Raw genomic sequence first — 15,665 nt, forward strand, 5'->3', positions numbered from 1 at the left:
TCTGAGGTGTTCTGACAGCCCAAGAAGGATCCATAAAATAGTAAGCAGGTGGTTTTAATGTTGTGACTGATTGGTATGTAGTCTTACATTTCTCTGTGTGGCCTTAGTCTCTTTCTGAGCTTTTTCCCCCCATTCAGTTTATGTTCAGAATTAAATATATTTGAGTTAGTCTGTAGATAAACAACAAACATATTCCCAGAAACAGAGTCTTATTCAACACAGGAAAATGATTGGACCACACAGCTATTTTCCATGTAGTTTTCACTGTCTACATTTTTCAATGAAGAATTTATTAAAAGATGCAAACAGCACATTTTTTGCATAACCATCCGGGAAGTCCTTCAAGGGAAAAATAATTGGCTGATAATTGGCTGATCACCTAAAGCATGCCAGTAGCCGTGCTCTTATTGGCCAGTAGTTCTTTATAGGATTCCGACTGTGCTAAACAGACTTTAGTTTGCTTCTAAGTGCACACTTAAACCCTTCTGATAGTGTTTTTTTCAAGTCTAGTCAAGTTTGAATCCTGCTGCTTTGCAAGGTGAGGGAGCTTTGGACATAGACAACTTTTTTCAACAGTGAATTTAAATGAAAAATGAAGAGCAGACTTTCAACTTTGATTCAGTGGGTTGAACAAAAAAAAAAAAGTGAGGATCTAAAGCATTTTTTAACACAATCCTTTTATTTCAGGGGTTCAAAAGTAATTGGACAAATGAATGTTGTGTGTTCACATCTAAATCCTCCAAATTCAAGCACCACACCTCAAATCAATTCCAGGTGTTATATCTACGTAATTGACAAATTAAATAACAGAAAATAAAATGTTTATTTCTAATACTTGGTTCAAAACCCTTTGCTGGAAATGACAGCTTGAAGTCTTGAACTCATGAACTCATGCTGTGCCAGGCCTTTGCTGCAGTGAGTTTCAGTTGCTATTTGTTTGTGAGCCTTTCTGCCCGAAGTTTAGTCTTCAACAAGAGAAATGCATGCTCAAATGGGTTCAGATCAGATGACTGACTTGGCCATTCAAGAATATTCCACTTCTTTGCTTTAATAAACTCCTGGATTGCTTGGCTGTATGTTTTAGGTCATTGTCCATTTGTATTATGAAATGCTGCCCAATCATTTAGCTGGATTTGAGTAGACAGCATGTCTCTGAACACATCAGATTTATTCTGCTGCTTCTGTCGTGTGTCACATCATCAATAGACAGTTGTGTGCCAGTGCCACTGGCAGCCATGCACGGCCAAGCCACCACACTGCCCCCACCATGTTTTACAGATGATGCGGTATGCTTTGGATGCGGTTGCGCGTCTTAGTTTTTTCTTGCCATTAATCTGGTAGTTGTTGATCTTGGTTTCATCTGTCCAAAGACTGTTTCCAGATCTGTGCCAGCTATTTGTTTTTTTTTAGCAAAGTCCAACCTATCCTTTCTATTCTTAAAGCTAAGGAGTGGCTTACACCTTGCAGCGAACCCTCTGTATTTATTTTCATGCAGTTTTCTTTTTATGCAAGTGTGGTATATCGATATGTCTATATCCTGGAGAGAGTGTTGTTCAGTTGGTTGGCTGTTGTCACAATGGAAATGATTCTGCGATCATCCACCACAGGTATTTTGTGTTGCTAAATTCACCAGTGCTTTCCTTCTTCCTCAGGATGTAGATTCTGTCACTCCTATTATTGTAATATATCATATATATGGACCTAGCTGCATACCTGTTGGCCAATAAAGATTGTTTTATGTGACAAATTTTCCATGACCCTGACAAGAAATGTTAAAAATCGATATAAAATTGATATTCAGGGCATGTGGATAACAAAGCCTTCAGTTAAAAGATGAAAAAAATGGCAGTTCTCTCTGCAGAAATCATTCTATACTTAATGTGAGACTTATTCTAAGGAACCTTCAAGGAGAACACATTCTGCCTCTGTTTATTCCTTCATATGTACATTGTTGCAGTGGTGGATACTATATGTAGGGCTCTCCTGCTTGTCAGGACAAGAAGACTAAAATTTTATTCCAGAATAAATTAATCTGCCTCCCTATAAATTCATGTAGCATCTTCACATATAACAACCACTTGTAACACATTTCTGGGCATGCATGGGTGCGTGAATACAGGTTTGAGCCTGGACTTTTACCCCACTGTGAAAGTAAAGTGTGCGGAGCAATACTGAGCCATCATTATAAGATGACAGAAATAAGTATGACTGCTGGACTGAATTTTTAAACCTAGCGTTGTCTCCTCAACTTTTTTGTCTCCGTCTGTGAAAAACTCCACTGTGTGTGGGAATGGCAGGTGAAGAGCAGAGAAGAGACACTGAGATATTTTACATGCACGCACGCGCACACACATACAAAAGGACTGTATAGTAGAACTGTAGGTCTAAGATAACCAAAGACAACCATAAAGCTAGGAAATGTCTTTTGCACATGGGTTAAGGTTAGGCATTCTGGAAGGTTGATAACCACCTCTGCTGCCCTGTCAGTGATGCTGCAAGGAGACAACAGGACAACTGACATACCGGTATGTACAAGCAATCCCTGACAGCTCCAAACATTAACTCTGACAGAGTTTTTTTTTCTACTCCTGATCTGTATGATGTCATAGCCCTCGCTATTTTACTCCCTTGTTTGTTTAGGATGTTTAACCTTTATGTTTAGGACCAAAGAGGGGTGTTCCTTAAAGCGGGAGGAGCTAAAACACCTTATTTTAGATGGAGCATGAACTCAGAGACAACTAAAAGATAAATTTTAAAAGTGTGAGTCATGAAAATCTACTCTCACAGAGTCCAAGAACAACAATATGCTGCTGGAAATGAGCATAATAAGTAGAATTTAATTTGACTGTTTATAAAACCAGCATACACCCACCTGACGCACTTAATCTCAGTGACCATACTACTGCGTTTACTCGTTAATATTCTGTTTCGCTGGGATGCTTGAATCTCGCATTTCTAGGCCTGATCATACCATGACCTCCATTACAACACAAGTCATTAAAGACATGATTTGGCTTGACAACAGATTCTGTGTAAAGACGCCTCCAAAGCTTACTTTTTTTTCCTTTGCGCGCTCTAAATGTCTACATCTATTTAACACTTAACAGCTACTTTAAACGAGTAGGGAGGAAAAAGCATAAGAGCCACAAAGCGTGACACCATGCTTTTCACAGTATATTTTCTTCTAGGCTTCCCTTAAAACATTATATAACAAATGAAGACTGAATCTTAACCAGGTGCATCTCTGAACCTACAGAATAACAGTGTTTTTACTTCTCATAATCAATAATTTCTACAGAAAAAGAAGCAAAACGGTCCTCATCAGAGACAGGAGCCGATGCAACAGTCTCACACTGTACATTATCGGTAAAAATGTGGGTGTCGGTCGGGGTATTTCAACATTTTTTTTTCTCCCATTGCTGCTCTGTAAGGCAGAGAACATTACACTGATGGACACGGGAAGAAAAGGTAACAGGGAGAGCAAGAAAGAGAGAGGAAGAGGGAATAGACGAAGAGGTATAACACTGTAGCTCAGGGGGCTTACGAGTTTGCGTTCACGGAACTCAGATCTGAGCCCCTGCTGAAGGAGAGTAAAAGTGAGATATCAAACAACTCAGGAGTGATGTGAGAGAAGAGTAGAGAGATGGAGGAAAGAGAAAATGAGAGAGGGAAAAAGCTCTCCGTTTTCCTGTGTTGTGTGTGTGTGTGTTGTGTTTTTTTTTTTTCCTCTTTTCCTCGCTGTGTTTCAGTCGAGCGAGGGACGACCTTGCTGGGTAGAGCACAGCGCTTCTCTCTCTTTTAAGTCCCACTCACTCTCTCGGTTCCCTTTGAGGATCAGCCAGAGGGATCAGCAGAGGAGAGAGAGTGATAGAAAAGCGGAGAAAGATGGAGAGAAAAGAGACAAGCGGCAGACATGTGAAAACCGGGAGGAGGGGTGGGTACAGAGACATACGACGGAGGAGACAAGAGTTAAGAAGTTGAGAAAGTAAATTAAGAAATACATGGACAGGACAGCTATGAAGAGAGTGATAAAATGTTGTAATGCAAGCAGGCAGGTACAGAAAGCTTCAAATGTCTGGACACTGAATGGATGTAATTGCCTGAAATCCAGTGGTACCAGAACCAAAGCTGAAATGAGCTGAAGTTGTCCACAGCTGCTTCGCTTCCCACTTTTTAAGTAACTTTAACATTGATTTAAATTCTATTTGAGGTATTCCACGTTTGTAGGCGCCCTTAAATCAATTGTTAATTCAGGATTTTAAAGAGTCTGCAATATTTTTATTGCGACATTCTTTGTGACAAATAACGGACTCCAAGATTTCTGCTATACAGCCTTGGTGAGCTACAGTTCTAGTTGGAGAGGCCCTGCAGCTTGCAGCTGATACCCAGCGGAAATAGTTTTTCCATTTAACAAAAGTCACGTTTTTGATACTATTCATAGCCAGCATATTCAGCAGATGTCTTGAAGTGTATAAAATTACTTAATTATCTCTCATTTTGTCTTTATTGGTAGTGGCAGGGTCCTGCCTTGCCATGCTGGTTTCAGACTCTGAACAACAATGCAGTGTGTAATCCTGTGCATCTCATCTTGTTTGCTTTCTTTGCACCATATCAAAGCTATATGAAGTTGCCACTAATTCAACGGAACATCCTATTGCCACCACTTTACATTTAAAGCATTCAGCTGGAAAAATAGCAGCTTCAGTCTGCTGCCTGTGTCACCAAAGGATGTGCTCAGGCACCGCGTTGCATTTTGGCAGCACTCAAAACCGGATTCAAAATCAATGTAGTAATGCATGAAAAACTGAAGAAAATGGGATTGCAGCATAAGACTATGGGCTGGGCTGCAGGTGCGTGTCTTTACTGTGTGTAAAATGTGAGCTGTTACACAGTCGGTGTGGACTGATTAAAACACAAAGATATCTGCTGAGCCGCGTAAGAGATGCATGACTGAGAAATAAAACTGAAATGCCTTCTGCGTAGGAGAGTAATGGAACAAGAAGAAGCAGCAGCCACACTGGGCTGTCAGATAAGAAGTTACAAACGACAGCGCGACTACCCGCTTCACCGTGTCCTGCTTTAGTTGAAAACTGCAGGTGCTGTGTGCAAAATGAAGTGAGATCACAGGCTGGGAAGTTTCTTGGCTTACTGTATTCACAATGTGAATTAGCATGGTGAATGGCCCACATTTCAAAACTGCCAAGAGGATCACTTTGCTGCCATCCTGCAACAGTCGCATTCACGGTAAAGAAGTCATTTCTTGAAGATGTTGATAATTCCATTAATTCTAATTAAGGAAAGATTTGACGAAAATAAGCATTTAAGATTATACTTAAGAGAATTTATTTAGTTTTACAAACGATATAGATTATTTCAATACAGTCTCGAAAGGTAATATATTGAAGAATCTACTTTTTAAAAAAGGGTACAACAAACAAGACAGTAGTTAATACATCTAAATAATTAAATTATTGTACTGTAACAACATTTTGGAAATGTTTTTTTTTTAAAGCATTAATTATAACAAAGACTGTTTAAAACCAGAACCTCACAATGAAACAGACTGATCAGTGAACATCTATCATGTCTATCATATCTATCTATTACTTTTACTCTATTTCCTTGGATTATTTCTCAAAACACTGAACTGTCTGCTCAGTTCAGCTATGGTTCCCCCGCTGCTCTGCACAGCCTGGTTCTCCCCCTCTCTCAACGGGCTCAACATCTGCGACCCCTTCAGCCCTGCAGTAATTATTCCTCTTTTCTAAGTACAGTCCTCTCTATATGTATCTATCAATCACATCTAGCTAGCTCTGGCTCATGTTAAAGCAGCCTTATGTCGAAATGGGTGTGAACAATACAGGTTGCAACATTAACATTAATTCTTTTGGGGTCAAAATGACTCCCTCAGTTGTTCTAGGCAACAGTGGCTGTATTTGTTTTTCTTTTGAGAACTAGAATTTACTATAAGATAAAATTATGAAATATGATTCTGACAGAATAGCATGATTTTTTAAAATATCAATAGGTTAAAATTAAAATGGCAAAAAAGATTCAAATGAGGTCGCATTTACCTCTGAACTGAGAAATATAATTAGTTCATCCTGGGGTACTGAAATTCCTGCAAAATATTCCTGATACCATTTTATGAGACTGGGATGGAAATCAAGTCCTAGTGACATTTGACCACCAGGTTCTGGAGGATAAGTGAAAGTTTAGTTTTAAGACAACCCCTCAAGGTCTCTTCAAGACCTCTGACTTCCTAATTTTCTATAAATCCAACTGAGTGCGGCAGATTTGAAAAAATTCCCACAAGATGTTCAAAAGCATTTATGAAAAGGTGATGAATGTGAGGTCTAAGAGACCTTTGAACAACAAATGGATATTTGGGATCTCTTCACGACTTAGGGACCGATATGAGATCACAATATCTCTGACTACCAGATTTTAATCAGCTCATCATTGAGTGAATGCCTTCAAATTTAAAGAAATTTTCCTCCAGCTGTTCAAGAGATATACTGGGTTCAAAAGGATGAGAAAGACTGACAAAGGCACGACCTGATAACAGAATGCCTCCGGCCACAGCTGTCGCCAGCACAGAGACATAAAATTCATGAGATGATTAAAAGATAGAATGACAGAAAGACTGCAGACATAAAGAAGCCTGGAACATTTTGACACTGAATTGATGTAGTTGATATGACACCCTGTACCAACACTGAAGCTGAGCCAGTCTGTGTACTTGTCAGCTGCTACATTCACCATTTGATAAAATTAGGACTGATTTAAACAATTTCCAAATCGGCTTTGATGTGAATTTTATCTTGGCATTATAAGATATCGCGAACATTTGTGGCAGCTTGGATTAATGCAGAACCTCTTGAACGTTGCTGTCCATCAAATGCTTCCTAGAAAACCACAGAAATGTGCGGGCACAATGATTTTTCCTCTTCACTGGAGCAGATGCAGAGATAATGGGCAGCTACACATGACCAAAGACTAACAAGGGTCAGAGAGGACATGGAGAGAAACTAACAAGGGTAACAGATCTGCATAATAACACGTACAGCAAATAGGCTGGCTCTCACACATCTGCATGCTAAATTAAGTAGCATCCAGGATGAGTGCAACACAAATGCACTGATACACAAACTCGTACACACGTACAGTTGGTTGTCTTCAAACAACGGTGAAGAAGACATTTTCGCCCTGGGTCATGAATTAACACACTCCCACACAGCTGACAAAAAAGGTGCACAAAACCATGTAGCAGAGCATATTCATGGATGGCCTTGATATGCATATGTGCAAATATCTCAAGACAAAGAGGCAGCATTAAGTTGTGGAAGAGGGATGATAAATGAGAGTTTGGCTTTATGCGGTACTGTTAAGCCTCGGCATTTTATCTCGCAAGCAGGGTTTGTTTTATAGCATCTTTATCTACCACCCTACTGTTGTGCCGACAACAGCCCTTCTCCATCCCCCCTGTGCCAGAACTCCCCACTTTATGCTTCCCATCCTTCTGCCTTTAGCCACCTCCTGTCTGCTCTCCTCATGCAACTGGCAGAGGAGGAGAGCCTCCAACAGCACTGCAACAGCTTCAGTCTGGTCTGGAGGGAGCGGAAAGGTCAGTTTTTCTCTCACACGCAGGGCTTGATCATAAACAGGCAGACATATGCAACAGAAACGATTTGAACAACACAACAGCACTCCTGATGAAAGCCTCTTCAACCAAGTGGATTTTCTGTGCAGAGGAGTGTCAATCAAAACAAAAATCCTTTTAAAAACAAGGTGATTGAATCTGGTCAGGAACACAGAGGAATTAAAAAGACTTGCGTATCTGTTCAGTGCTTCATCGACTGTATAAAATCATTAATCAACCACTATGAAAGAGTACTTCATCGAGGTTAGGGTAGTTCTTTCTTTGCAAAGATGTTGCTCTCTCTATTATTGCTTGCATACAGACTAGTGGTACATTAAAAAAAATAACCAGAATTCAGAGTAATCACCTTTATCCAGTAAAACATTTCTATCCTGATGCCAGTGGTCTCTTCCACAGTGACAATATCTTTTTATGATAAGGAAAATGTTACATGAATCACATGCTGTGGCCTTCAAAGTCACCAAATCTCGACTCAACTGAACAACTGTGGGAGTTTTAGGGCTAAAGACAGTGTTTTCCATCACCAAAACAATAAAATGAGGAAACATCTTTGGAACAATGGTGTTCACCCCTCCTGTGGAGTAAAAGATTAGATAATCAATGCCAAAGTGCACTGAAGCCCTTTGTATGACATATGGTGGCCCAACAGTTTATTCAAGTATACATGCAACATTTCTGCTTTAAAATAAATACACTATGGGTGTTTTTTGCTACGTCTGCATCTAAATTGGTACAGTTACAATTGAGAATTTCAAAGAAAACATATTTAATTTCTAACAGTTTCAATTTGTCCATTGTGAATGTAGTACAGCTCATAATATCGACAGCTATTTACACTGATTGCTATACATACGTTTTTAGTCATTTGTAAACTTTCATCTACCAACCTACAAATCATAAGCCTAAATAGCATTTTTTAGGTCCCACAATTTAATCCTTAACATTAACATCAATAGTTAATAAGGGGCTTTTAATTGTAAATACAGAAATGAGGATGGACATGACTGAAAAGGCAAGGCAATACTTTTCCTCAAGGCTATTAATGGCCACAGCAGTTATGTCAATCGCGGTTCTTTGAATGAAATGTTCTGAAATATTCTCCTCCTTCTGCCATCCACAGCACTCTGTCTTTTACCCTCAGTTAATGGTGCAGAATGGCAAAGGTGGCCAATGTTTAAAAGTTAAACCCTGTTGTGGTTGTTAAAATGTACGTGTAAAGTCTGTACTTTATGATTGAGCGATTGTTACAGTGTAAACACATTTATAAAAATGGCAAAGGTTCAAGAATCCCCATCGATCACGTAGTTTCTGTATACAAATGCACACGTTTTATTTCAAGTAAATATTTCAACTAGTCACCATATAGAGATGAATCTTGGTACCCCATTTAATTTGTAGGACAGTTTCCTCCAGCTTGAACTAGGGAGGGGTTCAGAAAAAAACATACATACACTACAATCATTATTATTATTAATAATTATTATTATAAAATATTGACGTCTTTGAGGGCGTAACTGTATGTAACTCTAAATGTAACTAAATGTAAACTAAATGTAACGAAATGTAACTCTATAGAGTTACATTTCACGTGCTGAGTTCATTGTATTTGTACCAGAGTCATTGTATGTAATATGATCAAGTACCTGAGTCATTGTATGTAATGTGATCAGTAAGTTATGACTATGCAGCCGATATGACAAAAGGAGCACAGCAAAGGACACCTTTGGTTGTGCGCTGCTCTTTTCAGCATACTGGAAAACGGAATGTCAACATGTATTGTCTTTGGTGACTGAGTTACAAAGTGAAAGAAAAGCAGTCTTCTAGCATGAGAAGGAGAATGTGTAAAAGTGAAATTGAAAGCACTAAAAGTATGTCTGTGTAGGTTCTCAGTCATCCAGTCATGGCAATCTAAGGACGTTGTGGGGAACACACCCCATCACATCAAAAACTCCACTGACTTCACCAACAAGGTCCAGAAGCTTACACTGGATCTAAATGAAACAATCGTGTCCTTTCATGTGGTTTCATTCTTCGCTTGCATACCTACAACTGAGGCAGTGGAGACTGTCAGAAAACAACTACAGCAAGACAGCTCCTTATAAAACAGAACCAGTCTTACCCTCGATCGGATCTGCACACTGTTCTGATCTGCCTTACCGCTACATAATTTAAATAAAACAAGGGTTTCTACAGACAAAAACATGGATGTGCCACGGGCTCCCCAGTGTCACCCACTGTAGCCAATCTTTACTTGGCGGAAGTGCAAAGTAAGGCACTTGGGTCTTTTGAAGGGACAGCACCTAGCCACTGGTACAGATATGTGGATGACACCTGGGTCAAAATCAAAACCCAAGAAGTAGAAGCCTCCACTTTGAAGTTTACCCCAAGCCAACATGCACACATTTATCTCTTTGACTCTCACCACTCTCAAACACAAACTTGGAATAATCGGGAAAGAGGAGTGAAAGAAGCCATCTATGTCCACTGTGAACATGGAATCCTTGAACAGAGGGAGCAGCTTATGACTAGGGATGGGTACCGGTGTCCGGTGCCATGATGGCACTGGTTCTGACATAAACGGTAGTAACCAGACCGAAAAGCAGCGCACATTTCGGTGCTTTATTTCGGTGCTTTTTTTTCCTGAGCTGTGATACACTTCTAGCCAATCACCCATCACGTTTCCGAGGATAGTAGGCGGGCCCAGGTACGTACGCTCTTTTAGAGCAGAGCTACAGATTAAAAATGTCCAGGGCGAAGCGGTCAAAAGTCTGGCTGTACTTCACAGCAAAATATGCAAACTCAGCAGCCTGCAACAAGTGCTTTAAGCTGATACTGTGATACTGTCAAAGGAGGTAACACCTCAAATCCGATGAAACACCTGGCGACGCATAGCGTTTTTTTTAAAAGCCCAGAAATGCGCCGTATTTGATAGCTTGCTGTGAGACCTCACACCGAGCACATCTACTGCGGGTGGGTTGCCTGTTATGCAACATCCCCCAAAAACACGAAGAGGAGAGTCCTGGCCCCTAGCCCTGCCAGTGTAGCAGAAATGATGATGGATGATGATGGCAGCAGCAGCAGCAGCCGTTCTTTTCTGCGTGAGTAGCTTAATGTTGTTCGTGTATAATTTACGTTGAGTAGGCTAACCACGTTATTACATTAATGCATGTAAGGTGAACTAGCAAACATCATCATAGCTACATGCGGCTGTCCTCTTGTTTGATGGCAGATACTCCCTTCACCCTGGCCAAAAAGGCTAAAATGACCAAAGAAAAAGAGGGAAACAGCTAAACATGAGAGGTTTTTGGACAACGTTTGTGTTTTTTCCATTGTTTAAGCACTGCTTCCAGCCAAGAGTGATACCATATATGCCCCATAGCTGCAGAAAAGGCTAACATTGTTATCTTTTTACAAAAAACAGCTGACCATGAGAGGTTTTTGGACCAATTTTGTGTTCTCCATTCTTTAAGCACCGGTTTGAGCACCGTTTGAGCACCGGCACAGTTTCAAAAGTACCGATTTGGCACCGGTATCGGATAAAACCTAAACGATACCCATCCCTACTTATGACACTGACTGTCTGCCATCTCCAATCCAGTTTTGAGATCCCTTCACAGGTGCCTTAACGCCCACTCACATCTCATGTCAGTTGATCTCAATGGCTCACATGATAGGGTGCGGCAAGGTCTGACAATGGTTTCACCTGAAACCTCTGCTGTTAATGACCCATACCTTGGCTCGTGTGATGAGGCACATGAACAATAATGGGTCAGCAGCCCTATTAAGAGACAACTCCCACTAGGGCTTAAATACCTGGGACTCTCCACCATTTGGTCTTAGAAGCTTCTCAGATGGTGAGAGGCCTTCAAGAAACTGACACAAGTCCAGTTGCTTTTCTTTCCAAGATCTTTAAAGCACCAAAAGGAAAGGTACAATTTAATAATAGCAGATAAAGAAACTAAAGGGCAGAACAAGACAGAGAAGCCACAGATGAGAGTGGAAAAAAAAACATGTTGAGACAAGAGAACGAGAGACAGAGAGAGAGAGAGAGAGAGAGGAAAAGAAAGAAAGGGCAAGAGCGAGAACGGGTGGTGGTGGCGGCGGTGGTGATGGGGGAGGGAGCAGAGGCCTCTTAACCTGGTGCGACGGGGCGTGTGCTTGTAAATAAACATCAGCTCGAGATTATTCTGAGCACGGAAGCCCAGACTGTGGGGCCCTGAGGTCAGAATGGGCCCATACCTGGCTCGCTCGCTCTCTCTCTCTCATTCACACACACGCGCACACACACACACACACAGATCTACATCCACACTTACACAGAGATTGTGTTCTGAGCAAAGCCCGGGCACTCAAATACATGAAAACAGACATATATTTGAGATATGAAGACCCACATACATGCATGCATGCATCCAAACACACACACAAACACGCATCTGCACAAACACACACACCCAAATAGAAAGTGACAAATGCACACAAACACATACACTGAATCTAGCAAGACAAAAAAAAAGTTAAACAAAGAAGCCCACTGCAGCGATACCCACACAGTGCCCACAGACTCAGAAAACATTCGAGCGCAGGCGCACACACACACTCGCACAGTTAACACTCCAGATGTCTGCAGACATCCAGTCATCCCTCAGCTCAGACTCCGTGTGTCATCAATCTCATTTTTTTTTAGTTCTTCTCTTATTGTTTTTGAAAAAGCGTCTGATGAGTCCAGACACTGGGATGTATGACTATTCACAGTGACATAATAAGTCGCTAGATTCACAGCACACTGACTCGAATCCAGAGATTATCTCCTGCATCTGCAGAGCTGGGCCACATCACCTTTAGCTGTGCGCTGCTTTTAAAAGTTAGTTACTGAAAAACTTTTTACTTTAAAGTCTCCACTGGAAGCACTAGAAACACATAAGTCAGTGGCAAGAGTTGTTTTTGGTCGATTGTTTGTTGAGAAAGTTGATTTTTAGAGTGAAATTAAGGTAAATGTTTTTTAATTTCCCCTCCTGATCTTGCCATCACTATGAACACACATTATATATGGCCATACATGGTAAGTGTCACTTACTGTTCGATGCTGGGGGACAGGTACAGTTTAGGAAAGACTTGGGTTGCCTCAGCATCCTCAAAGCTCACTGAGAGAAGGGCCACATCTTCTCCAGGGTCCAGTGCTGTGTCCTTAGATAGAAGAAGCCAGATTGGTTTAGTAAATAAACAAACAATAAATAAAAAAATAAAATATGGACTATGAAGGCATTCAGAGTTATTAAAACACATGAACTAATCAGATCATTAAAGTCAGTCAGAGATTAAATGAAACTTGTGCCATAGTCTCGAATTCAGATGGTAAACTGGTCGAGGTTCTCATCAATCAAAGATGGCTAACCAAATCATTATTCTCCAGTTGCTATGTACTTTTAAAAGAAAAAAGTACAACATCAACAATGTTAAAGAAGAAATTAATTATTTTTTGCAGCAGGAGGAGCAAACGGAAATAAAGACAACCCAAATGAACAAAAACCACCTGGTGTTAGCACAACTTTGGACTTATCCAAATATTCCTCTATGGAGAAAAAACCGTGAGACGTTTGCTTCCCTTAACATGTTACCTAAATTCATGGTAATGATATCACCAACCCAATCATTGTTTCTGGTCAAGCATGGCCACCTCTGATAAACGCATGCCCTGATGGCTCGTCTCCCCGAACAGGACAACGAGCTTCACTGTACCACAAACACTGCTCAAAACTTAAAGAACAAAAATGTCAAATGTCAGCATTCAGTTCCAAATAAATTGAAGCAAAAGGTGTCAAAGAAGTTGCCAATGTGACTGATATTTGTTTAAACATGTGTTTAAAAAAGTGGGGGGTACACCTAAAGATAATTATATTTCTTTTAATATTTGATTTGGCAAGAGTTTATAAAACTCTTCTTGTCTTAATATATACCGTATATATTTCTCTTGTTTTTACTGGCACCTGATAGCATCAGACAGGCCACAATCACAATATAACTACCTGGTACCTGCCAACTACCAGGAGTTGGACCGGTAAAACGTGTGTGGAACAATGAGATGAGATGCCGCTTTAACAATGAGGAGAACCTTGCCACAGCTGTCAAAAAGTCTTGAGTGGAACTTGCCACAAATAAATAAAAAGATAAAATAAAAATAAAGTCCAATGGAAACTTTATCTGGCAAGTTTACCACAACTATGAGGCACGTATATAATTGAAAAATGGCCATAATTTCCCCAATTTACCTGTTTTTTTTATACATATATAGCACATCCAACAATGGATGAAATGATTTCTTAGGATATGATGGAAATGTTAGCATACTCACTCTTGAAAGTAAGATAGTAAACAAACCTACTGAACTATAGGATGTATTTGCTTGTGCTTTTGTGCGTGAGTATAGCCTTGAACACCTGCTAGCATATCTGCAGACTCCTACGCCTTTTCTTTACAGGAAGCTCTCGTCACTCTAATAGCAGACACACTTCCATTTTAATCAATACATCTGCCACCGTTCATACGATAACCTTGTCGCTTTTGTTGCATCGCATGTACACATACAAGTAGCTAAACAGAAAATAACACTACATCTACCTCAAACCACTTGAGTTATTTATAACATGTGCAGTGTCAAATTTCCAAAAGGAAGCAAGTGACGGATTTGATAAGAGGTTCGAAAGAGTTCAGATTGAGAAGCAAACAGTTCCCTGTTTTGGATGATACATTTCACAACAATTGCACAAGCCTCAAAAATATCAAAGTAGATGGAAAGGCGAGGAGGGAAGACACCAGAAGAAACATCTGTTTTGTTTCATGCCACATTAACTTCAACAGCTGCACCATGAGGCTGAGCTGATGACTGGGAGCACCAATCAAATCATGTGTGAGATGGATGCAGAGGCCACCCGGAGCTGCTCGCTGCAAACCTCATCCGTCTCTCTGAGGTTCTAATTTCTCATTCTGTGATGTTTTTCCTAGAGCATGGCTACTTCCCGAGCACTGTCATTAGTGCAATTCCACATCAAACACCATTCTCGACTCCCTATCTCTCTCCATGAAGGCTCAGCAGCGTTAATCAAATGTCTTACAGATGGTTTGAACTCATCCATTTGTTATAATCGCTGCCCGCCGTGGTGAGAGGAAATCTAACCACCATACATGATGGACAGAGGCGCAGTGCAACCAGTTTGCAGCAAAGCAGCCTCTAATGTAATCAAGCTTATTAAATAATCACGCACGCTTTGGTGTGCTAATAACAAAACCAAAAATGACCTCTGGTTTGAGAAAAATAAACTCCTTCACTGAACATTTTCTCCTTAAGTGGAGTGGAATTAATTTCTCACCATGTAATCGAATGATTTTTAATCATTTGCTTAATTAAAGAAAAAAAAAACAATCGAATTAATCAAAAACAATAAAATCAATAATAAATAATTACAGCCTCGAGAGTAAGAAAAATGTCAGAGGACCAAAAGGCAAAGAAAAGGCAAATAAAATAAAAAGGGCTATTAATGCAGCTCTTTACTCTGCAGTACATTTATATAGTAACACATGTATTTATTGGTCACTACAATGGCTTAAGCTACACTGACTGTCACGCAGTGTGTTGTCGCAGCAGATACATTAGGAGGTAAAGACATAAGACGTCGAAAGGAGGCAGAGAAAGACGACAGGGTGTGTGGCATCCAAACGTGTTGCCTGATGGAATCAGCTCACATCAATATAGTGTGCATCAGTAAACAAGAGCTGCTCTCTGTCTCTCAGCAGCGCTCGCGGCTTCTGCCGCTGACAATATGGGACAGATAGGAACAGGCGTGGAGATGTGGGGCTGGGGTGGGCGTGGGGTTTGGGAAAAGATTGTTTTGCTCCAGTTTGTAGCTGTCAAGTCCCGTTCTCATCTTTAAAGGTGATTTAATGGATGCTTCCTTCGGACTGGGAGAGAGTAAACAGACGGATGAGAACCAACAGGAAGGTGGAG

At 40.5% G+C, this 15,665-nt stretch overlaps 1 protein-coding gene across 1 annotated transcript in view; it reads right to left on the reverse strand.

The window, feature by feature from the left end:
* Positions 1–15,665, reverse strand: part of babam2 (BRISC and BRCA1 A complex member 2) — a 114,749-nt gene that overhangs the window by 22,379 nt on the left and 76,705 nt on the right. Inside the window, exon 7 of the mRNA XM_082517150.1 lies at positions 12,741–12,850. Coding sequence (XP_082373276.1) covers positions 12,741–12,850 — 110 coding nt within the window. The remainder of the gene's footprint in view (positions 1–12,740; positions 12,851–15,665) is intronic.

The sequence above is a fragment of the Aulonocara stuartgranti genome (genome assembly GCF_965226115.1).
Source record: "Aulonocara stuartgranti genome assembly, chromosome: 19".
Taxonomy (NCBI): domain Eukaryota; kingdom Metazoa; phylum Chordata; class Actinopteri; order Cichliformes; family Cichlidae; genus Aulonocara; species Aulonocara stuartgranti.